The 23561-nt window shown below is 50.8% G+C and overlaps 1 protein-coding gene across 1 annotated transcript in view; it reads left to right on the forward strand.

Moving 5' to 3' along the window:
• Positions 1-1802: 1802 nt before the first annotated feature.
• The window catches only part of fam13a (family with sequence similarity 13 member A), a 35836-nt gene continuing 14077 nt past the window's right edge, over positions 1803-23561 (forward strand). Inside the window, exons 1-7 of the mRNA XM_047045336.1 lie at positions 1803-2018; positions 4506-4703; positions 5331-5518; positions 17020-17061; positions 21287-21328; positions 21629-21843; positions 22450-22530. Of these exons, the coding sequence (XP_046901292.1) occupies positions 1872-2018; positions 4506-4703; positions 5331-5518; positions 17020-17061; positions 21287-21328; positions 21629-21843; positions 22450-22530 (913 nt within the window). The 5' untranslated portion in view covers positions 1803-1871. The remainder of the gene's footprint in view (positions 2019-4505; positions 4704-5330; positions 5519-17019; positions 17062-21286; positions 21329-21628; positions 21844-22449; positions 22531-23561) is intronic.

A 23561-nucleotide genomic window follows, 5' to 3' on the forward strand; every position in this document is an offset into this window, starting at 1 on the left:
TCCTCTCACATACGTATATGTCTGTGTCTGTCACTCGCTCTGTCCCTCCGTTTATCTCTCTATTGCGCTTATCACCCCTTTCTTACTCTACCTGTCATCTTTATTTCTCCCTCCCTCCCCCCCTCTCCCCCTGTACTTCTCTCTCCTGGTTTGAGTTCAAAGCTTCCACCTAAGGGGGCGCAGTGGCTCAGGCAGATGTAGCATCTTAGCATTAGTCATGTAGCATGGTAGCATCTAACCCCAGAGTCTCAGCATAGCATTAGCTATGTAGCTTGGTGGGCCAGGGTATTAGCGTAGCATACCTCCTTCACCACAAATATAAACATCACCACAGGAATCCTGAGAGCGCCCGTAAATGTCAGCTTCACTAGTCGGGTAGTCTACATGAAACGGCAGCTGTTTGAAGAGGCTGTTTACAGCCCTGAAACAGCTTCTCTGACTGACGCTTGTTATGACAGGAGATTGAGACAGTTATTCATTTGGAGTACTCATGACAAATAAATAAATAATACTCTACATCTCACATAAAAAGTCATGTGATTTTGTGCCACTGAAGAAAGCAAAAGAACGTTTTTCATGGCGGCAAACGTCCAACCTTGTTCAGTAAACGTTCATTAGAGCTCACCAGTCTTTCAGTGCCCCCCTCACCCTCTCTCCCCCCTCTCCATCTCTCATCCTCACCCTCTCTCTCCCTCTCTCTCCCTCTCTCCCCCCCTCTCTCCCTCCTTCCCTCTCTCCCCCAGGGTAATGGCCATTTTCTGGCAGGTGCCCATCCCCCCCTGACCCTCTCATCCCCCTCCTTCCGTCCCCCTTACACACACACCCTGTCCCAGCATGACTGCTCCCTCTAATAATAAATGGAGATTCCGTGCGAAGACCGGCCAGGCTGTGCAGCAGAGGGTTCCTATTGGCCCAATGCAACAGGAAGTCATCATCACCTTCCAGGGTTCTGGAACTCAGATACTGTACAGTGTGTTCTTTCCACAGCAGGTGGAGTGTGTGTGTGTGTGTGTGTGGTTTTACATGAAACGCACACACGCCTTCCCTCCCACACACACACACACCCACACACACACACACACACAGCTGCTGGGTGGAAGAACTCCGTGACTCCGTCTCCTAGCGTACCAGAGGACAGCTGTACTCAGCTGACCTGCTCTGACGAGGAAGTTTGTCCCTCAGAGACTCCGTAGGGAAGATAAAGACGACCCATCCTGCTGTAATAAGACGTGGTTAAAAACCTCCCCCTCTCTCCCCCTCTCTCTCCCCCTCTCTCTCCCCCCCTCTCTCCCCCTCGCTCCCTCTCTCTCTCCCCCCCTCTCTCCCCCTCGCTCCCTCTCTCTCTCCCCCTCTCTCTCCCCCCCTCTCTCCCCCTCTCTCTCCCTCTCTCTCCCCCTCTCTCTCTCCCCCTCTCTCTCCCCCTCTCTCTCCCCCTCTCTCCCCCTCTCTCTCTCCCCCCCTCTCTCCCCCTCTCTCCCCCTCTCTCTCTCCCCCCCTCTCTCCCCCTCTCTCTCCCCCTCTCTCTCCCCCTCTCTCTCCCCCTCTCTCCCCCTCTCTCTCTCCCCCTCTCTCTCTCCCCCTCTCTCTCCCCCTCTCCCCTCAGTGTGTCTCCTGGCCTGGATGGGATCAGGGACCAGATCATCTGCAACCAGATCATGACCAAGCTCATCCAGAACTACAGCGCCATCTTCCCCAACCAGCACACACACACAGACAGAAACACACACACAGACAGAAACACACACACAAACAGAAACACACACACAGACAGAAACACACACACAGACAGAAACACACACACAGACAGAAACACACACACAGACAGAAACACGCACACAGACAGAAACACGCACACAGACAGTAAAACACACATGCACCTGAACATGGATGCACCCCAGCAAATGCTCCCAGACACGCCCCTGGCCCCACCCCTGACCCCGCCCCTGGCCCCGCCCACAGATGCTGATGAGGAGACAGGAGACAACATGGCCATCCACTCTGCTGTGATCGTGGTCAGAGTACGTAGCAGTTTCACATCTTTAGCTCTTTAGAGGGACCTGTGATGTCACTAGTAGGACCTGTCCAATTGGAGCAGTTGGTCTGTGTGCCACTTCCTGTTTGCTGCCCTGCTGCTTCCTCCCACGCCTCACATTGATTGGTTGATCGGTTCCTGCTGGACAGGAAGGGCCTTGATCGCGGGTGATATTTTGGCGAAGAAAATATTTGATCTCTTCACGAAAGTTACGTAAATATAGAGAAATATAAATATAGAGAAATAATAACCACACACAAGGGAGGAATATATCTCCTTTCACGTTTGACACTAAACGTCCCTCAGAAGCAGTTAGTGAGAAGAACCCTGCACGTGGGACCCACACACCCACAGATCACCACATTGTTGTTGTCTGAATAGGGTTAGGCTCATGACCTTTGCCCCCCGCAGTCTGACCTCTGTCAGGGCTGTGTGTTGACCAGTGAGACGACAGCTGACCTTTGACCTTGAGAGGTGTTCTTGTGAACCACGTCAGACAGGTGCCAAGTGGTCTCTGTAAGACCCAGCTGCTCGTCTCATTCAGTCAGGCTGCAGGGTCTGGAAGCTTCCACACCCAGCAGGGTATGTCGAGAGAGCATTGACAGATTTGATGTGTGTGTGTCACCCTCACACACCCCGCTAAGGAAGACTTCCAACCCCAGCACCCAGGCTAAAGAAGAGTAAAACAAACTTCCTGAAGTAAAACAAACTTCCTGAAGTAAAACAAACTTCCTGAAGTAAAACATGGTTTGTTGTTGCTGCCATGAACAACACTTCCTACTCCACACAGTAGCACTTGAGCTCTCAAAGTGTAAAGTGTTGCATACCCTGTGTTACGTACACACACACAGTCTCCCCGTATCTGAGAGTGTTTCTGACATGGTTCTGGCGAACGCGAATTCAGACTTCGTGTCTGTCTCTGTCATGAAACACAAACCAGGACAGCTAAGAGCCGTATGTCTGTCAGCACTGCAGCTATCACTGGAGCTGTCTCCCTAAAGCTCCACAGCTCGGCTATCATTTACATTTATTCATTTAGCAGAGTGTTTCTGACATGGTTCTGGCGAACGCGAATTCAGACTTCGTGTCTGTCTCTGTCATGAAACACAAACCAGGACAGCTAAGAGCCGTATGTCTGTCAGCACTGCAGCTATCACTGGAGCTGTCTCCCTAAAGCTCCACTGCTCGGCTATCACTGGAGCTGTCTCCCTAAAGCTCCACTGCTCGGCTATCACTGGAGCTGTGTCCCTAAAGCCACACTGCTCGGCTATCACTGGAGCTGTGTCCCTAAAGCCACACTGCTCGGCTATCACTGGAGCTGTGTCCCTAAAGCCACACTGCTCGGCTATCACTGGAGCTGTGTCCCTAAAGCCACACTGCTCGGTTGGTTCATCCGCCCTGACAGCAGGGAAACACCAGCTGGACCCCAGCACAAGGCTGGAGATCTGCCTGCTATCTGGGCCTCTCATCAGACGGCTGCTAGGTACAGGTGTGATTCACCCTGGAGAGGGCCTCTCCACTCAGGGACAAGCGCTTCATGCAGTTTGGTCAATCCTTTTTTTTTCTTCTTCTCAATACAATTTTTGTTGATCGGAAGGAGAATGTTTGCGACAAAACAAAACATTCCATTCTCACGGCAACAGCAACATTAGAATTAGTGTTGTTGACAACATTGCTAAGCCTGTGAACCTTTGAAGTATCTGCGCAATGTTATTAAGAGTGACAATCTTATGCAAGTGGCTGCTTTTCTGAGAAAAACTCAAACAGGTATGTTTCTTATTCCAAGAACTTTCAAAGAAATATGTCAACACTTAAGCAATAAGTCAAATGGTCAGGTTCAGATCCAGGCAGAAGGGTGAGAGGGTAAATCACTAACCAGGTTAACCACTTCAGCCTCTTCTAGCACCGTTAGTCGTTGTGATTATGTGGTTTTCTCATTGTCACCGAGTTTGTGTGTAAAACCAGCTCAGTTCCTGTCAAGAGGACAATGCATCCTTTTTGGACCATTTTCAGCCATGCAACTGTTTATCATAAACACACTGCCGATCATTATGTTCGCTTGTGAGTTGTCAGTTATGAGTTACAGTTGACATGGAAGTCACATTAATAAGTACACTTTTACATTGTGTTAATTTTGCTGACACTTTTATCCAAAGCGACAAAAAATGCTGGAAGAAAGTGCTGCTAAACCATGTGAACTCACCCATGACCCTTGACCTATAAGCATCAACATCCATACTTGACCACCACCTCACTGTTCAGTACCTGGGGGTTGAATAACGTTTGTTAGTGTCTTTGTAGAGAACACCATTAGCCTCTTTTCAGTCCCCATTTAGTCATTAACGGAATCCAATTTATTCCGGAACTCAACCGGGCCATTTCCATTGACGATCGGAGCGTCACAAAGGGCTGTTTCCATTGACGACCTCGGCGTCACAAAACCCATAATAGTGTTCATCCATTGGCTGTGTAGTGGGATGGATACATCCTCCTGAGGTGTGTGAACCAGAATCTCTCAGCAGCTCCACATCCACCCAGCAGCTCCACATCCACCCAGCAGCTCCACATCCACCCAGCAGCTCCACATCCACCCAGCAGCTCCACATCCACCCAGCAGCTCCACATCCACCCAGCAGCTCAGCTCCAACCTGGACATCTCCAGAGCTCCGGGGTCTGCTTTCTTTTCACTTCACCCCTCCACACTCACACACACTCACACGACTGACACACACGACTGTGTGTGTGTGTGTGTGCTTTGACTGGTCTATCTGTGATGTCAGAGGTGACCCTCTCTGTAAAGATGGCAGGGATAGTTGAAGCCCCTCAGAGATGAGGAAGGGGACTCCCTGTGACCTTGCTGTCGTTAGGGTCAGGTGTTTTGTTTACACGACCGACTCTGGACGCATCCACCCTCTGGGCTTCACGAAGGTAGGAAGAGGGTTCAGAGGGTTCTGTTGTTTCTTTGTGGACCAGCTGTGCTCCTCCTCCCTCGCATGGGCCTTTTCTCACCCTCTGCTCAGCGTGTGTTTGCTCTACCTGAGCAAAGGTTGCAGCTGATGGTTTGATTGCTGTGAGTGTGTGATTGGACACACAATATACGGATGATAGTGCAGGAATGGAAGGTATATTTTTGCCTTGTGCCCGTCAAACACACACACACAAACACACACACACATACACACACACACACATACACACACACACAAACACACACACATACACCCACACACAAACACACACACACACACACACATACAGACTCCAGTTCCAGGTGTAAGTGTCTCACCCCCATCCCCAGGTGAGGAGAGGGAGCAGTGAGACAGACCAGCAAGCCTCGCTGCCCCACCCCAGTCACTCTGCCGGTCTACCCCAGGTGAGGCCCCTCCACCTGGGCCCCCGGTCTCCCCAGGCTGCTCCAGGGGCCCCTGCAGGTCACCAGGCCCCCTCTGACTCCCGCCTCCTCCACACCATGGAGGCTCTCTTCAGGTCAGTGTGTCTTCAAACAACACTAACTCAGTGGAACATGTCAATATCCAACTAGTCACTAATATTTTATTTCTGTGTGTTTATTTTATACGTTGGTGTGGTGTGGTTGTTTATGATGCACAGAACTGCCTGTCTAACGCTCAAGGCGTTTTAGTTTGGACATCCACAAAAGCGACTCACCTGGAGTAGTTAAGCTCGACTCTCAGGAATGTTTCAACCGTAGGTTTCAGTTTTGGAATGTGGATTGTCACCATGGACAATGTTATTGTTATTTTATGACCGGTACAGTAATTGTAAAACTTCTGAAGCCTTCTGTCTAAACAAACTTTGACTGTTTTCCTAGAAGGGTAAAGGTTGAATGCAATGAGTCACATGATACCTATTAAAACCTGAAGTTTGCTTTTGAGTGTCACTCAAAACATCAAAACAAATAATGATACAATAATGAAAAAAATACAATAAATGTATAAACTTCATTAAGTTGACATTAAGTGAAATGTTTCTAGATGTTATGAGCATCTACAGAGCACTTCCAACATGTCCCTGGTAAAGCAGCACTGTGTCTGTCTGCTCCTGGGATGGTTCTCAAACAGGAGTTGATCTGATGTGAACGCCAGTTTGTCGTTTCAAAACTCCGTCTGGGGGAACAAGGATGAGTTCACCTAGGCCAGAGGTCAGGGGTCCCTCTGGCTCCTACGCAACTTCAGGATTAGTTATAAAATCTATAGTAAGTAGCCTAAAACTTTAGAGTTTAGGAGAGGGGTGAGAGATTGGGAGGGAGAGGGGGTGAGAGGAGAGGGGGTGAGGTCTGGAGGGTTTGGAGGTCTGGAGGGTCTGGAGGGTGGGGTAAAGACACGATGCGTCTCCAAACGCACTTATTAAAAGTATCTGTTACTGGAGCCTGCAGGGGTCAGGTGTCTTCACGTCTGGGAATAGCCCGGCTAGGGTGCACTGGTGCTGGGGGGACTCCGCCTGTCCGCCTGGGGGGGGTCTGGAGGATAGAACAAAAGTTTAGAACAAAGGTTTTGAAATAAGGTTTTGAAAAATCTTAACCCTAACCCTACTTGATGAGGACTCTACTATATTCTACTGTGCTCTATTATATTCTGCTGTGCTTTAGTCTGATTATGATTCCCTGTTCTCCTCAATGTCAAAATCTGATTTAGGCCCTGATCTCCCCCATGGCAGTAACATCCCTGATCTCCCCATGGCAGTAACATCCCTGATCTCCCCATGGCAGTAACATCCCTGATCTCCCCATGGCAGTAACATCCCTGATCTCCCCCATGGCAGTAACATCCCTGATCTCCCCATGGCAGTAACATCCCTGAGGTCCCCCATGGCAGTAACATCCCTGATCTCCCCCATGGCAGTAACATCCCTGATCTCCCCCATGGCAGTAACATCCCTGATCTCCCCCATGGCAGTAACATCCCTGATCTCCCCCATGGCAGTAACATCCCTGATCTCCCCCATGGCAGTAACATCCCTGAGGTCCCCCATGGCAGTAACATCCCTGATCTCCCCATGGCAGTAACATCCCTGATCTCCCCATGGCAGTAACATCCCTGATCTCCCCCATGGCAGTAACATCCCTGAGGTCCCCCATGGCAGTAACATCCCTGATCTCCCCCATGGCAGTAACATCCCTGATCTCCCCCATGGCAGTAACATCCCTGATCTCCCCCATGGCAGTAACATCCCTGATCTCCCCATGGCAGTAACATCCCTGAGGTCCCCCATAGCAGTAAGTCAAACATATTTATTGAGCAAACAAATGCTCCAAGCGAGCGAGCAGATGCTACGTTGTTTTACGTTGTGTGGTTGTTTGGAAAGCTGCCGTATCTCATCACACTCCTGTGACCTTTTGATGTGTCACAGCTTGGAATCATGCCAGCGACACATGAACACCATACATAGCTCACGTTGTGACACTGTCTAACATGCATTGCGACCACACTCATAAATACTTTGAGTTAGATATGGCCTACTTGTGCTGATAGTTCCTAAACATACGCTAACATGCGCTGACATTATGCACACATTACCACTCGGGTTAGGGTAACACTGCTGTTAGGGTTAGGGTTACTCTGCTTTTAGGAGTGCGAGACGGCAATTTTTTTAGGTTAAAGATGCTGTCAAGTTGAATTGAAAATGAGTTTAAAGTTCATCACACCACAGAAGAATGTGTTGTTTACTACCCATCCAAATTTGAATGAAAAAAAACATAGACAAGTATGTTAAATTAGGCTTTGAAATCATGAGAAAATCAACAGTCTTCAGAAGCTCCGTCTCCCAGAATGCAACCGTCTGTGATCTGACGTAGACAGGATTCTGTCCCGTAGATAGGTGGCTGTGACGTAGACAGGATGCTGTGACGTAGACAGGATGCTGTGACGTAGACAGGTGGCTGTGACGTAGACAGGATGCTGTGACGTAGACAGGTGGCTGTGACGTAGACAGGATGCTGTGACGTAGACAGGTGGCTGTGACGTAGACAGGAGGCTGTGACGTAGACAGGATGCTGTGACGTAGACAGGTGGCTGTGACGTAGACAGGATGCTGTGACGTAGACAGGTGGCTGTGACGTAGACAGGATGCTGTGACGTAGACAGGATGCTGTGACGTAGACAGGTGGCTGTGACGTAGACAGGATGCTGTGACGTAGACAGGATGCTGTGACGTAGACAGGATGCAGTGACGTAGATAGGATGCAGTGACGTAGACAGGTGGCTGTGACGTAGACAGGATGCTGTGACGTAGACAGGTGGCTGTGACGTAGACAGGATGCTGTGACGTAGACAGGATGCAGTGACGTAGACAGGATGCAGTGACGTAGACAGGATGCAGTGACGTAGACAGGATGCTGTGACGTAGACAGGATGCTGTGACGTAGACAGGATGCAGTGACGTAGATAGGATGCAGTGACGTAGACAGGTGGCTGTGACGTAGACAGGATGCTGTGACGTAGACAGGTGGCTGTGACGTAGACAGGATGCTGTGACGTAGACAGGATGCAGTGACGTAGACAGGATGCTGTGACGTAGATCGGTTGGGTTTTTGCCCCGCCTACACAAAACCTGAGCTGAAAACGGGGGAAAAACTGTTCAACGGTGTAAATCCACATTTCAGTGCAACAAAGTCTTCGCGCTTTGTGAATGCTTTCAGGAACTTATTTCACACGTATATAATGTACTGTGCTTTACAGCATCTTTAAGGCTTTATGGAGAGTTGTACTTTTACCCTGTTGTAATTGTACAACCAGTGTAAATAATCAATATCTGCTTACATTGGGACTTAGGGTATAAGGGTAGGGTTAGGGTATAAGGGTAGGGTTAGGGTTGACTATGAAATTGAGATGATTTTATAATACCTCCATAACAGGTCAGCCGTTTCACCCATATAACATTTTCTCCTTAATAGTTCCAAGCCGTCATACCAACATCCTTGATCCTCAGTAGTGGAGCGATCAGGCTCCCCGATCACTGCCTAATCATCCCTCTCCTCCAGGAACAGCTGTTTTCCCTCATCAAGCAGGCTACAGCTTTCCTCACCTCTGACAGGAACTGTAAATCCCTTTTCATGGGCGGGGCGGGTCTTTCCTTCGTCTATAGCCCTCCCCTTCTGAGAGATCGGATGAACGATACTCCGATTTCATGACGGAAGTTCCTCGTAGCTGCATGTGTTTTTTGCTGGCTAGCCGTTTTGACACTGTTGCTGTACTGTGGCTACTAATTTAGTCTGTTTGACTGGCTCTGGTTGGAGGGTGCCTTGCGTCGGGACAACATGATCCTGGGGACGCCTGTAGTTAGAGAGGTGGCTGGGTCTGGGGATGTCCCGTCGGTTTGGGGACACACGCATGGCCTAACCACACGTCCTAACCGTATGTCCTAACCATGCATGTCCTAAACACATGTCCTAACCACATGTCCTAACCACATGTCCTAACCACAACCCAGCTGGCTGAGGAAACCTTGTTCAATACAGCGGTGGAGATCATGCTATTGTAGCGCTACAATACTTTAAGGCCTTAGAGTACCGTTCCTTAACACATACCATGTGATTACCTGCTGTTAGCCCACTACTCATGACTTGTATATGCAGCAGACTTTAGCTGCGTTGCTTCTCCAGGCTACCACAGGCTAGCTCCACATGGAGCTTCCTTGGTGTCCTTTAAATATCAGCTGCCTTCAAAATGACCTTTTTCGAAAACAAGAACATTCTGGTCAGAGCAATTCTTAGCACGGGCTTGTCAGATACCTTAATGTCAATATTGAGGCAGTTACATCTCCTGACACAGAGGCCAGTTCTCCCATTCAGTTTTCATACCTCCTCCCCCCTCCCCCCCTCCCCCCCCCTCCCTCCCCCCCCCCCCTCCCTCCCCCCCCCCCTCCCTCCCTCCCTCCCTCCCCCCCCCACCCTCCCTCCCCCCCCTCCCCCACCCTCCCCCCCTCCCTCCCTCCCCCCCCCCTCCCTCCCCCCCCCCACCCTCCCCCCCTCCCTCCCTCCCTCCCCCCCCTCCCTCCCCCCCCCCACCCTCCCTCCCTCCCTCCCCCCTCCCTCCCCCCCCCCACCCTCCCCCCCTCCCTCCCTCCCTCCCTCCCCCCCCCCTCCCTCCCCCCCCCCTCCCTCCCTCCCCCCCTCCCTCCGTCCCTCCCTCCCTCGAAGCTCTCTCTCACCTCCCCCAGGTATGTGTCAGCTCCCTGTGCAGCACACAGCCGGAGGCAGCAGGGCCAAACTGGATCTGACAGAGACAGTCTTGGCTCAGTTTATTACAGTGTCTAATCTCTGTGAGGTACATTCATATTACAGTGTCTAATCTCTGTGAGGTACATTCATATTACAGTGTCTAATCTCTGTGAGGTACATTCATATTACAGTGTCTAATCTCTGTGAGGTACATTCATATTACAGTGTCTAATCTCTGTGAGGTACATTCATATTACAGTGTCTAATCTCTGTGAGGTACATTCATATTACAGTGTCTAATCTCTGTGAGGTACATTCATATTACAGTGTCTAATCTCTGTGAGGTACATTCATATTACAGTGTCTAATCTCCAAACCACATGTTGTCAGTGGAGATTATGTTAAGAGCCAGATGGGAGGTGAATATTTGGATGATTCACTGTGAAGGCAATGTATAGTTCTAATTCCCCCCACACACACACACACTCATCATTCACGGGTTCCCTGGCACAGGTAACTAAGGGTAACCAAGGCCTGATCAGAGCAGAGAAGGCTTTAATCTGAGATCTCCATGTATCTGTCTGTCGTCGATCATTCATTGTGTGATTATTCCCTTTTTACATTTTTGAATTAGTGTGATGTCTAAATCCCTTTGAGTTATATTTCTCTTTGTCATTTTGTGGTCAAAGTTAGGGTCAAAGTTAGGGTCAGGGACACAGTGTTAGGGTCAGGCTCAGGGACACAGTGTTGGGGTCAGGCTCAGGGACACTGTGTTAGGGACAGGGACACAGTGTTGGGGTCAGGGTTAGAGTCAATTGGATCATGAACCTAGCCAGGGAAATACAAAAAATTACATTCTTAGTCAGTTCCTGAACGTTCTTTTGCCAGTTTCTGCTACGAGTAGAAAAAAGTCTGTGAAAAGAGACAATTTTCCTGGAATCTGGAATCCATGCTCCGCTGTTCCCCGAACCTGCAAATCAACATTGAGTTTGGGTTGCCATGGCAATGGCAACCCAATGGCATCCCATAATTTCCACTAGGGTCAACATAGCAGCAGCGTGTGAACCCATCACGCAGTTAGCGTCTTAGCGGTGCATGTTGGGGTGCATGTCTGTATGTGGTTGCCATAGCTATCTGGCTCCTGTGTGGTTGCCATAGCTATCTGGCTCCTGTGACATGATCAGGCAGAGGTTTTCTGAGAAGCGGGGGAGGGCTTCCCCTCCCTGCTGGTGTGGTGTCTCTGTCCCAGGGCAGTGAGGTGTGGTGTCTCTGTCCCCAGGGCAGTGAGGTGTGGTGTCTCTGTCCCAGGGCAGTGAGGTGTGGTGTCTCTGTCCCAGGGCAGTGAGGTGTGGTGTCTCTGTCCCCAGGGCAGTGAGGTGTGGTGTCTCTGTCCCAGGGCAGTGAGGTGTGGTGTCTCTGTCCCAGGGCAGTGAGGTGTGGTGTCTCTGTCCCAGGGCAGTGAGGTGTGGTGTCTCTGTCCCCACGGCAGTAAGGTGTGGTGTCTCTGTCCCAGGGCAGTGAGGTGAGGTGTCTCTGTCCCAGGGCAGTGAGGTGTGGTGTCTCTGTCCCAGGGCAGTGAAGTGTGGTGTCTCTGTCCCCAGGGCAGTAAGGTGTGGTGTCTCTGTCCCAGGGCAGTGAGGTGAGGTGTCTCTGTCCCAGGGCAGTGAGGTGTGGTGTCTCTGCTCGGGGCATTGAGGTGTGGTGTCTCTGTTCCCAGGGCAGTGAGGTGTGGTGTCTCTGTCCCAGGACAGTGAGGTGAGGTGTCTCTGTCCCAGAGCAGTGAGGTGTGGTGTCTCTGTCCCAGGGCAGTGAGGTGTGGTGTCTCTGCTCGGGGCAGTGAGGTGTCTCTGTCCCAGGGCAGTGAGGTGTGGGGTCTCTATCCCCAGGGCAGTGAGGTGTGGTGTCTCTGTCCCAGGGCAGTGAGGTGAGGTGTCTCTGTCCCAGGGCAGTGAGGTGTGGTGTCTCTGTCCCAGGGCAGTGAGGTGTGGTGTCTCTGCTCGGGGCAGTGAGGTGTGGTGTCTCTGTCCCAGGGCAGTGAGGTGTGGTGTCTCTGTCCCAGGGCAGTGAGGTGTGGTGTCTCTGCTCGGGGCAGTGAGGTGTGGTGTCTCTGTCCCCAGGGCAGTGAGGTGTGGTGTGTCTGTTGGGTTAGGGTTAGGGACCAGGAAGCGTTAGGGACCAGGAAGGGTTAGGGACCATGAAGGGTTAGGGACTATGAAGGGTTAGGGACCAGGAAGGGTTAGGGACCATGAAGAGTTAGGGACCAGGAAGGGTTAGGGACCAGGAAGCGTTAGGGACCAGGAAGGGTTAGGGACCATGAAGGGTTAGGGACTATGAAGGGTTAGGGACCAGGAAGGGTTAGGGACCATGAAGAGTTAGGGACCAGGAAGGGTTAGGGACCAGGAAGGGTTAGGGACCATGAAGGGTTAGGGACCAGGAAGGGTTAGGGACCAGGAAGGGTTAGGGACCATGAAGGGTTAGGGACCAGGAAGGGTTAGGGACCAGGAAGGGTTAGGGACCAGGAAGGGTTAGGGACCAGGAAGGGTTAGGGACCATGAAGGTCCCAGCTGCATCTGCAGGTCAGGTCCTCATCCGGCAGCACTTGCTTCCCCACTGGAAGCACTGATTGTCTTGATCCATCTGTCAGTTGATCTGTCTGTATGTTGTTAACCCTAACCCTTGTCCAGTCTTGTCCCCACCCCGACCAGCCATGCCTTGCCCGTCGTCTTTACCGTGAGTTTGTCTTGGGTGTTTTTCCGTGGCCTCACGTAGGGTGCGCTCCGTTCCCAAACCCCGTCTCTGAGCCCCTCATCCCCTCTGAGGTACGAGCGGGGAACAAGGATTTCCTCTTTCACAACTCATGACGGAACACTTTACTGTAATACGCTTTCGAGACTGGGTAACACCATCTAAGAACATAGCTGCATTCCTTTCTTCTTTTGGTGGGTTGGGAGGGGAGGGGAGGGGGGGGGGGGGGGTGCGGTAGGGGGGTTTCTGCTGAAACTGTTGCGATGTGTGTCAATGAAGTTGAAACGATGACCACACAATCACACACACCCATCGTCTCACACACACCCTCACATGCACACACACACCCTCACACACACACACACTATGTTCTGAAAGGATGGGCAATGTGATGAGATGTGGCTGTTTGAAGTCTTGTGAACTTTGACCCACTTTGGACGGCTGAAGCCGATTCACTTGAAACCCAAATCCTGTATTTTGAAAACGGGGCGGGCTGTTCCACCCAGTATAGGTACCCCCCCCCCCCCCCCGAGGAATACGTGAAGTTGTGTCACGTACTGGAAAAGCACCCGCTGCCAAAATATTTCCTGAATGTCTCATTCTGCAGCATTACCACGTATTTAGTATTTAGTACCGCTATTGTTTACTGTAAGAAGTGGCTCAACTCATCTACAACCCATGATTGGAGGATTAGCATTTGTGTTTTAGCATCTTTTACCAGTTTTATTCTTTCTCTCTCTCTCTCCTAACTCTCTCTCTCCCTCTCTCTCTCCCTTTCCCTCTCCCTCTCTCTCTCTCTCTCTCTACCTCTTTCTCTCTCTCTCTCTCTCTCCTAACTTCTCCTCTCTCTCTCCTTTATAAGCCGATATTACTGTGCGTCCCACTGATGGGAACGATTGTGCCACTGAAGTTTCAGTCTTTTAACCCTGTTTCACCTCCCCGCTCTGCTCGCCTTAACCCCCGGACAGACTACCCTAACCTCCGGACAGATTGACCCTAACCCCGGACAGACTAACCCTAACCCCGGACAGACTAACCCTAACCCCCAGAGAGACTAACCCTAACCCCGGACAGACTAACCCTAACCCCCAGACAGACTGACCCTAACCCCCAGACAGACTAACCCTAACCCCCAGAGAGACTAACCCTAACCCCCGGACAGACTAACCCTAACCCCCGGACAGACTAACCCTAACCCCCGGACAGACTAACCTTAACTAGGGGTGTCACGATACCAAAAATTCAGTAGTCGGTGCCAATACCATTAAAATAACACGATTCTCGATGCCAATTTCGATACCATGGTTAAAAAAAAAGAGGATTGTCTAAGATTCCATGTAGGCTACTTGAACCATGAACTTCTTTAAAATATTTGAAAAATAGCAAAATGTCCTACAAAGACATACAAAACATGTGCAATAGAGCATAGCACAACATAATAAAGTGCAATTAAGCCATTCCGCTAACAAGATGAACATGACATGAGTTTACCTTCTAAGCTATGGGCTAACGTTAAAACTACAGCTAACCTAAACCATTCAGCTAACAAGATGAACATGACATGAGTTTACCTTCTAAGCTATGGGCTAACGTTAAAACTACAGCTAACCTAAACCATTCAGCTAACAAGATGAACATGACATGAGTTTACCTTCTAAGCTATGGGCTAACGTTAAAACTACAGCTAACCTAAACTATGTACATAAGCCATTGTAACACACGTGCCCACCATCTCAAACATCATGTAACGTGTATTTTAGTATGACAGATTAAACAAACAGAAAAAGAGCATTCTTTGGATGTATTCAGAATTTCGCCGCGACTTCAACGAACATTGATTTATTTTGTATGATGCCAGATGTTAGCATCGGTGCTGCGCCTCTTCTGGAACTAAATCAGAACTTGCCTTGAATTATTTAAACAAATCCAGATGACGATCTTTCAGGTGCTTAGCTAAATTGGAAGTATTCCCCCTTGGTCTGAAGACTGCGGTAGCATTTTTTGCATATTGGCTTCTGCGGATTAATTATAACGCCACGGTCATCTGCCTCAAACGCAAACTACTTTTTTTGCCTTTCTTGTCAACAAGTCGAAGCGGGGCGATCGCTAAAGCAGCAGTTGTTATCTTGTTTTTCTTAATGTAAACGTCGACTGGAACACTCCTGAAGGCGCAGCATCGATGCTAACATCTGGCATCGGCGCTCACGGTACTTACGGTGCTTCAAAAAAATGGGCATCGTCGGTGTTTTGTTATTTTAGCATCGGAAGGTACCGTAAGTATCGGTTCTCGTGACATCCCTAACCTTAACCCCCGGACAGACAAACCCTAACCCCCGGACAGACTGAGAGGGAAGCTGTGGAAGTTGACCCGAGCCCAGGGTTAGGGTTAGGGTTCAACTTAATTTATCCTTAAAAGGAAATGAGTGTGTTAGACAGGATGATGAAGTGTTAAATTGGTCCAAGTCAGGATGTGTTAACGTTTAGCAACCTCAGCCCTTAGTTCCTCTTATCTTGCGTAATGTCGTCCTGTGCTGCCCACATTAAAACAACCAACCTTATGCTAGAGATGATTATTAACAGAGACGAGTCGGAAGAAAAATATTGACATTTCTAGAGTTAATTGTTCTGAAGACAAGGCCTCCAGCCCCCCACCCTCCAGCCCCCAGCCTCTAGCTCCCCAGCCTCCAGCCCCCCAGCCTCTAGCTCCCCAGCCTCCACCCTCCAGCCCCCCACCTTCCAGCCCCCCAGCCCCCAGCCTCTAGCTCCCCAGCCTCCAGCTCCCCAGCCTCCAGCTCCCCAGCCTCCAGCCCCCCAGCCTCTAGCTCCCCAGCCGCCAGCCTCCAGCCCCCCACCCTCCAGCCCCCAGCCTCCAGCCCCCAGCCTCTAGCTCCCCAGCCTCCAGACCCCAGCCTCTAGCTCTCCAGCCTCCAGCCCCCCAGCCTCTAGCCCATCAGCCTCTAGCCCCCCAGCCTCTAGCCCCCCAGCCTCCAGCTTCCCAGCCTCCAGCTCCCAGCCTCTAGCCCTCCAGCCTCTAGCCCTCCAGCCTCCAGCCTCCCAGTCCCTTGCCTCCAGCCCCCCAGCCTCCAGCCCCCCAGCCTCTAGCCCTCCAGTCTCCAGCCCCCCAGCCTCTAGCCCTCTAGCCCCCCAGCCTCTAGCCCATTAGCCTCTAGCCCCCAGCCTCTAGCCCTCCAGCCCCCCAGCCTCTAGCCCATCAGCCTCTAGCCCTCCAGCCCCCCTGCCTCTAGCCCATCAGCCTCTAGCCCCCCAGCCCTCCATCCCTCCAGCCCCCCAGCCCTCCAGCTCCCCAGCCTCCAGCCCCCCAGCCTCTAGCTCCCCAGCCTCCACCCTCCAGCCCCCCACCTTCCAGCCCCCCAGCCTCCAGCCCCCCAGCCTCCAGCCCCCCACCCTCCAGCCCCCAGCCTCTAGCTCCCCAGCCTCCAGCCCCCCAGCCTCTAGCTCCCCAGCCGCCAGCCCCCCAGCCTCTAGCCCATCAGCCACTAGCCCCCCAGTCCCCTGCCTCTAGCCCCCCAGCCTCTAGCCCCCCAGCCTCCAGCCTCCAGCTCCCAGCCTCTAGCCCTCCAGCCTCTAGCCCTCCAGCCCCCCAGCCTCCAGCCCCCCAGTCCCTTGCCTCCAGCCCCCCAGCCTCCAGCCCCCCAGCCTCTAGCCCTCCAGTCTCCAGCCCCCCAGCCTCTAGCCCCCCAGCCTCTAGCCCCCCAGCCTCTAACCCTCCAGCCCCCCAGCCTCCAGCCCTCCAGCCCCCAGCCTCTAACCCTCCAGCCCCCAGCCTCTAGCCCTCCAGTCTCTAGCCCCCAGCCCCAGCCTCCATCCTACACAAAAATACTTGTTTTAAATGGTGCAACTTTCAAACAATTACTTTCTTTTGTCAAGATCGTAAATGTGTGTCAAAACAAAAAAATAATTTGCATGCACATTGAAGATTACAGATGAAATGTATGATTTAAATGTTATTCTTCTGAATATTATATCCACAGTACAGTAACAGTAGAAATGTAAATCCCATGATGATGATGAAGGTCAGCTGACAGGTGATGATTGTGTGTTCCAGCTCCCTGGAGACAGACAGATCCATCTCTCCATTCTACATGAGGTAAACACTCTGCCCTCGTCTCCTAAGCAACAGCCAGCATGTTGACACGTTTACAAACTGCAAATCCACAAATCCACTCTGGAACCAACTCATGCACAACTGAAAGTATAACACACGCACACACATCCATACACACACACACACACCCATACACACACACATACACAGTGTGGGCTTTGTAGTGGCCAATTCTGCCTCACTGTGATGGGGAGATGAGAGCATGGTTGTCATGGAGATATGTGGGGTAGCAGGGTGGTTGTTATGGAGATATGTGGGGTAGCAAGGTGGTTGTTATGGAGATATGTGGGGTAGCAGGGTGGTTGTTATGGAGATATGTGGGGTAGCAGGGTGGTTGTCATGGAGATATGTGGGGTAGCAGGGTGGATCATCCCTTATGGAAGGAAAATATATTGCCGTATTTTGGAAAATAATAATATATTAGGCAATATATTTCCATGTATGGGATTTAATATTTATATTTTACAATACATTGTAAAATATTCAACATTAATATATAATATATGTGTTTAAATATCCATCATATATATGCAATTTTATATTTGCAAATACCAATGTAATGTACGTAATGTATTACGATTTATATGGGAACATGTATTGGTAATTACATTTAGTCATTTAGCAGACGCTCTTATCCAGAGCGACTTACAGTAAGTACAGGGACATTCCCCCCGAGGCAAGTAGGGTGAAGTGCCTTGCCCAAGGACACAACGTCATTTGGCATAGCCGGGAATCGAACCAACAACCTTCTGATTAATAGCCCGACTCCCTAACCGCTCAGCCATCTGGTTAGGGAATCAGGCTATTAATTAGAAGGTTGCTGGTTCGATTCCCAGCAATTGCATATATTTTGGGATATATAACCACAAATATTATATATTCATGTTCCATATATGGCAATATATGGAAAACGGCAATCTTTTGTATATTCTGCAATATATTGCAATGGAGAGAAAGAGACCTATCTTTCCCTAGAGAGCAAAACACGACTCTGGAAAAACAAGTCTGTTGTCAAACACTATTAATTAGCAAGATGAGACTAGTGCTCATTAGTGTTGTTCTATAAGTATCACAAGTCTAAATAGGACAACATGATACGTAACTCCTCAAAAACTAAACTGTTACCATCTGTTATTTGGATGGTTGGTAAATGTGTTGATAATCCATTATTTTAGACGTTCCTCGTTCAGGTGTGATGGTGACCACACCTTGACACCCCAGCCCCCAGTAGGAACCTGTAAGGACTGGATGGACCTGTAGAACCTGTTTCTGACACTTGATCCTCCATTGTCCCTCGGCGACGACACCTAGCCTTATGTCATCACTTCCTGTTTTGAAGCAACGTGAGGTGGTATCATCTTGGCATCCTTGGGGCTGTTGGTTCAAATTCCTTTGGTCCCAAACTGACCAATGGAATTAGACCTATTTGAGAAGAAAAGGTCATCTTCCTGATTTTAAGTCTCCTACATCATCCCCTCCTCCTCCCCATTTTCCTCCTCTCCTCCTCCTCCCCTCTTCCTCTTCCTCATCTCCTCCTCATCTCCTCCTCCTCTTCTTCTCCTCCTGTCCTCTCCTGTCCTCTCCTCCTCCTCTCCTCCACTCCGCTCCTCCTTTCTCTCCTCCTCCTCTCCCCTCCTCCTCTCCTTCTCTCCTCCTCTCCTCCTGTCCCATCCTGTTCGTATTCTTCTTAATTCACTCACACAGAGGGCTTCATTTAGATTATATACACATGTATAATATACAAATAGATCACCCACACATAGAAAGAATCACTGTGAACTGTCAGCCAGCTAGAATCTTCTCTGATTGACTACATGAGTTGGGCTTGCTAGCCAGCATTTTCCCAAGTGTCCATCACCCCCCCCCCCCCCGTACCCCAATTATCTGCTGCTACCCCCAGAGAAGACACTCTTGTCTGCCAGCTGTTGCTGTTGTCGTCTGTCACCATGAATACAGTAAAGCAACACAAGGCAGACGTGATTTTGACCTTCGCTGTGGTTGTTATTCTTCCCCAAGACCTCCCCATCCCCCATGGCTCCTTCCAAACTAGAACAATCCTCCACTGCTTCTGTCCTGGAAAGGACAAAGCAGGTGTCCTCCCCGTCAGAGTGGAGACACAGTGTGTCAGTGGGCAGAGTGGAGACACAGTGGGCAGAGTGGAGACAGTGTGTCAGTGGGCAGAGTGGAGACACAGTGGGCAGAGTGGAGACAGTGTGTCAGTGGGCAGAGTGGAGACACAGTAGGCAGAGTGGAGACACAGTGTGTCAGTGGGCAGAGTGGAGACAGTGTGTCAGTGGGCAGAGTGGAGACACAGTGTGTCAGTGGGCAGAGTGGAGACACAGTGTGTCAGTGGGCAGAGTGGAGACACAGTGTGTCAGTGGGCAGAGTGGAGACACAGTGGGCAGAGTGGAGACAGTGTGTCAGTGGGCAGAGTGGAGACACAGTGTGTCAGTGGGCAGAGTGGAGACACAGTGTGTCAGTGGGCAGTGTGGAGACACAGTGGGCAGAGTGGAGACACAGTGTGTCAGTGGGCAGAGTGGAGACACAGTGGGCAGAGTGGAGACACAGTGTGTCAGTGGGCAGAGTGGAGACAGTGTGTCAGTGGACAGAGTGGAGACACAGTGTGTCAGTGGACAGAGTGGAGACACAGTATGTCAGTGGGCAGAGTGGAGACACAGTGTGTCAGTGGACAGAGTGGAGACACAGTGTGTCAGTGGACAGAGTGGAGAGACAGTGTGTCAGTGGGCAGAGTGGAGACACAGTGTGTCAGTGGGCAGAGTGGAGACACAGTGGGCAGAGTGGAGACACAGTGTGTCAGTGGGCAGAGTGGAGACAGTGTGTCAGTGGACAGAGTGGAGACACAGTGTGTCAGTGGACAGAGTGGAGACACAGTGTGTCAGTGGACAGAGTGGAGACACAGTGTGTCAGTGGACAGAGTGGAGACACAGTGTGTCAGTGGGCAGAGTGGAGACACAGTGTGTCAGTGGGCAGAGTGGAGACACAGTGTGTCAGTGGGCAGAGTGGAGACACAGTGTGTCAGTGGACAGGGTGGAGACACAGTGGGCAGAGTGGAGACACAGTGTGTCAGTGGACAGAGTGGAGACACAGTAGGCAGAGTGGAGACACAGTGTGTCTAGAGGACGTCCAGCCAAGTTACACTGGAGGGACAGGGTTGCGTTCGATTTTCTTTTTTCTTCCTGGAATGGATGAGTGAGTGAGTGTGTGTAGGTGTGTGTGTGTGTGGGTGTGGGTAAACAAGTGGTATTTTATCAGAGTTGTGTGTGTTGGCCCCTCTCCCTCTCTCCTTCATCCAATCACTCTGACATCACATCTGTCATCTGTGCTTTGCTGTCACTGTCAACATGGCTGTTGTGAGTCAAACAACATGTCTGTCCAGTAATCTGTCCAGTCATCTGTCCAGTCTGTCCAATCTGTCCAGTCTGTCCAGTAATCCGTCCAGTCCATCCTGGATGTAGGATGGATGATCGCTGTGTGTGGTGCTCGATGTAGGATGGATGATCGCTGTGTGGGGTGCTGGATGTAGGATGGATGATCGCTGTGTGTGGTGCTGGATGTAGGATGGATGATCGCTGTGTGGGGTGCTGGATGTAGGATGGATGATCGTTCTGGATAAGAGCGTCTGCTAAATGACTAAATGCAGTCATCCAGAGTGTGTGTGTGGTGCTGGATGTAGTCAGCCAGACTGGGTTCTGAGACACCAGGATCTGTCTGGTGTAACCTTATTAGCGTTAGCTGTCTGGCAGCACTGAATCTGCTGACACGGCCATGGCTGGGCCAGAGGACGTGCAGTCATCACCCCCCCCACACACACACACACACACACACACACTGTGGGATTTTGCACCTCACTTTTTCCTTGTATGTTAAAGGGGTGTTTGTCCATGTGTGTGTGTGTGTGTGTGGTTGGGAGTGTGTGTCTGGGTGATTACAGCTCACAGGTAGTCATGGCAGCCAAACAATTAGCCTGCACCCTGGCTGTCTCCTAAAGGGGCTACATACTGTACACTCACACACACACACACACTCTGCGCGGTCTGAGGTTGGACACTGGGCCTCAAGGTGTTTAACTGTTACTCAGTGACCAGTTAATAATACTCTACACCTCTCTCTTCTCTCCCCCTCTCTTCTTTTCCCTCTCTCACCCCCTCTCTATCTCCCTCTCTCTCTTTCTCACCATCTCTCACAGTAGACACCTTTCTCCTGTTCACTGCCGACCAGACGTAGCAAAGTAAGTACCCAACACACACAGACACACACCCCCCCCCCCACATACACACACCGATAAACACAACCAGCCAGGTTTAGAAACACAGACGATATTGTATGGCAGAGTTTCCCTCTGGGAGAGTGAGGGAAGAGAGACTTCATATTTCAGATGCTTGATAGCGCATAGCGAATCAGATTTCTCAATAACGTCTCTCTTATTCCCGCTCTCCTTCTGTATCTCTCTCTCTCCTCTATATCTCTCTCTCCTTCTCTCTCTTCTGTCTCTCTCTATATCCTCTGTCTCTCTCTCTCCTTCTCTTAGTAGGTTTCTAGAGAGAACCATTCGCTCAGCTGTGGAGCAGCATCTCTTCGACTCCTCGTCCTCCAGAGGTCAGAGTTCAGAGGACGACACGTCGCCCCCCCCCCCAGCCCCCCAACGCCCTCTAGCCCCCCGGCCCCCCCCAGCGCCCGCCAGCGTCACCGGCAGCAGAGGCAGCAGAGGCAGCAGGACAGGAGGCACGCCGACTGGCTCCCTGGGTCAGCACTTCTGTTTTCATTCTGTCCTCATGCTGCTGTAGCGGGAATGACCCAGGTTCAAGTCTCCCCTGGCCCCTCCTCTTTGCCAGGTAAACAGTGTTTACCCAGCAGCTTAAGTCCTCTCAGCTGGTGTTTTGGTTCAGTCGCGTTCTAGAGCCCTGCCACCAGTCTCTGGAGGTCAGGCTGCCTGTGTCTCTGAGGGGAAGGTTCCTGGAGGTCAGGCTGCCTGTGTCTCTGAGGGGAATGTTCCTGGAGGTCAGGCTGCCTGTGTCTCTGAGGGGAATGTTCCTGGAGGTCAGGCTGCCTATGTCTCTGAGGGGAAGGTTCCTGGAGGTGATGTGAGGGTCAAACACAGATTAGACACAACAACGGCAATAGAGGCGGATTCTGTGTATGAGGGTGTGTGTGTGTGTGTATGAGGGTGTGTGTGTGGGGGGGGGGGGGGGGTAAACAGAATTAGCAGCTTAAGCTAAACAGAGGGTTCCTGTGAAGGTATAGTGGAGAGGACAGCTGTGTTCTTTACCTCTGGGACTCAGAGAGAAAGAGATACGGAAGGGAAGTGTCTGATTCCTCTCTCTCTGTCTCTCTCTCTCTTTCTGTGAGCAGATCTCCGTCTCTGCTGCAGCAGAGCCCAGACAAGGAGAACCTCCTGTCTGTGTTGGGGGACGACAGGAAGGAAGAGCCAGTGAGCGGGGGCCGGGGAGGAGGACAGGGCCCCCCCTCCAGGACCAGGACGCCCAAACCTTGCTGCGCTCGGGGACCCCTCCTCGACAACCAGCACACCCTCACTGTGAGTCTCTCTCCCTCTCTCCCTCTCTCTCTTTCTCTCTCATACCATCCTCTCTCTCTCTCTCTCTCTCTCATACTGTCCTCTCTCTCTCTCTTTATTGTTTGTTTTCACAAACCCTCCCGGACATGCTTGTATCTTGGAAACGCACAGTCATCGCTTTAAATTGTTTTTCTCACAGAAAAAAAAAACCCAGGGCAACTGCTGACCCTTGAAGTTTAATATTCTATTTTGAGGAACCAGACCCAGTCTTGGAACTCTGACAGGTGGACAAAAAGGTTGGCTTCTTTTGATGCACGTGCCTCTCTGAGCTAGCTAGCTAGTGCACCGCTAGCTGGCGGTGCTGGGAGCTATTATAACTCAGTAGTTGTGGTGATGCTTCTCAAGAACAGCTCAGAGTTGGAGGATAGTGGTGGTTCGAGCCAGGGTGGCAGGTGGAAGGGGAAAGGGCCGCTTGTTTTCTAGCCGTTAGCTGTTAGCCTCGACTTGAAGTGGAGTGAAGCAGCACTGTGCTGGCTGTGAACACGCTAAGACTCACACGCTAACATACACACGCTAACATACACACACTAACATACACACGCTAACATACACATGCTAACATACACATGCCAACATACACCCGCTAACATACACCCGCTAACATACACCCGCTAACATACACACGCTAACATACACACGCTAACATACACACGCTAACATACACCCGCTAACATACACACGCTAACATACACACGCTAACATACACACTGACACACAGAAGCTCTCACACAGACTCATGCATTTGCTCTTGCTTAACAGGTACAAACACCTTATCTCTCACTCTCTCACACACACACATCTTCCCAATTCTCTAACTCCATCAAACACTCACAAACACACTTAGATGCAATAACTTGGCAAATTGCAGGGCAGAGTCACTCAATGTCTA

This window comes from Hypomesus transpacificus, chromosome 22 (genome assembly GCF_021917145.1).
Source record: "Hypomesus transpacificus isolate Combined female chromosome 22, fHypTra1, whole genome shotgun sequence".
In the NCBI taxonomy this organism is placed as follows: domain Eukaryota; kingdom Metazoa; phylum Chordata; class Actinopteri; order Osmeriformes; family Osmeridae; genus Hypomesus; species Hypomesus transpacificus.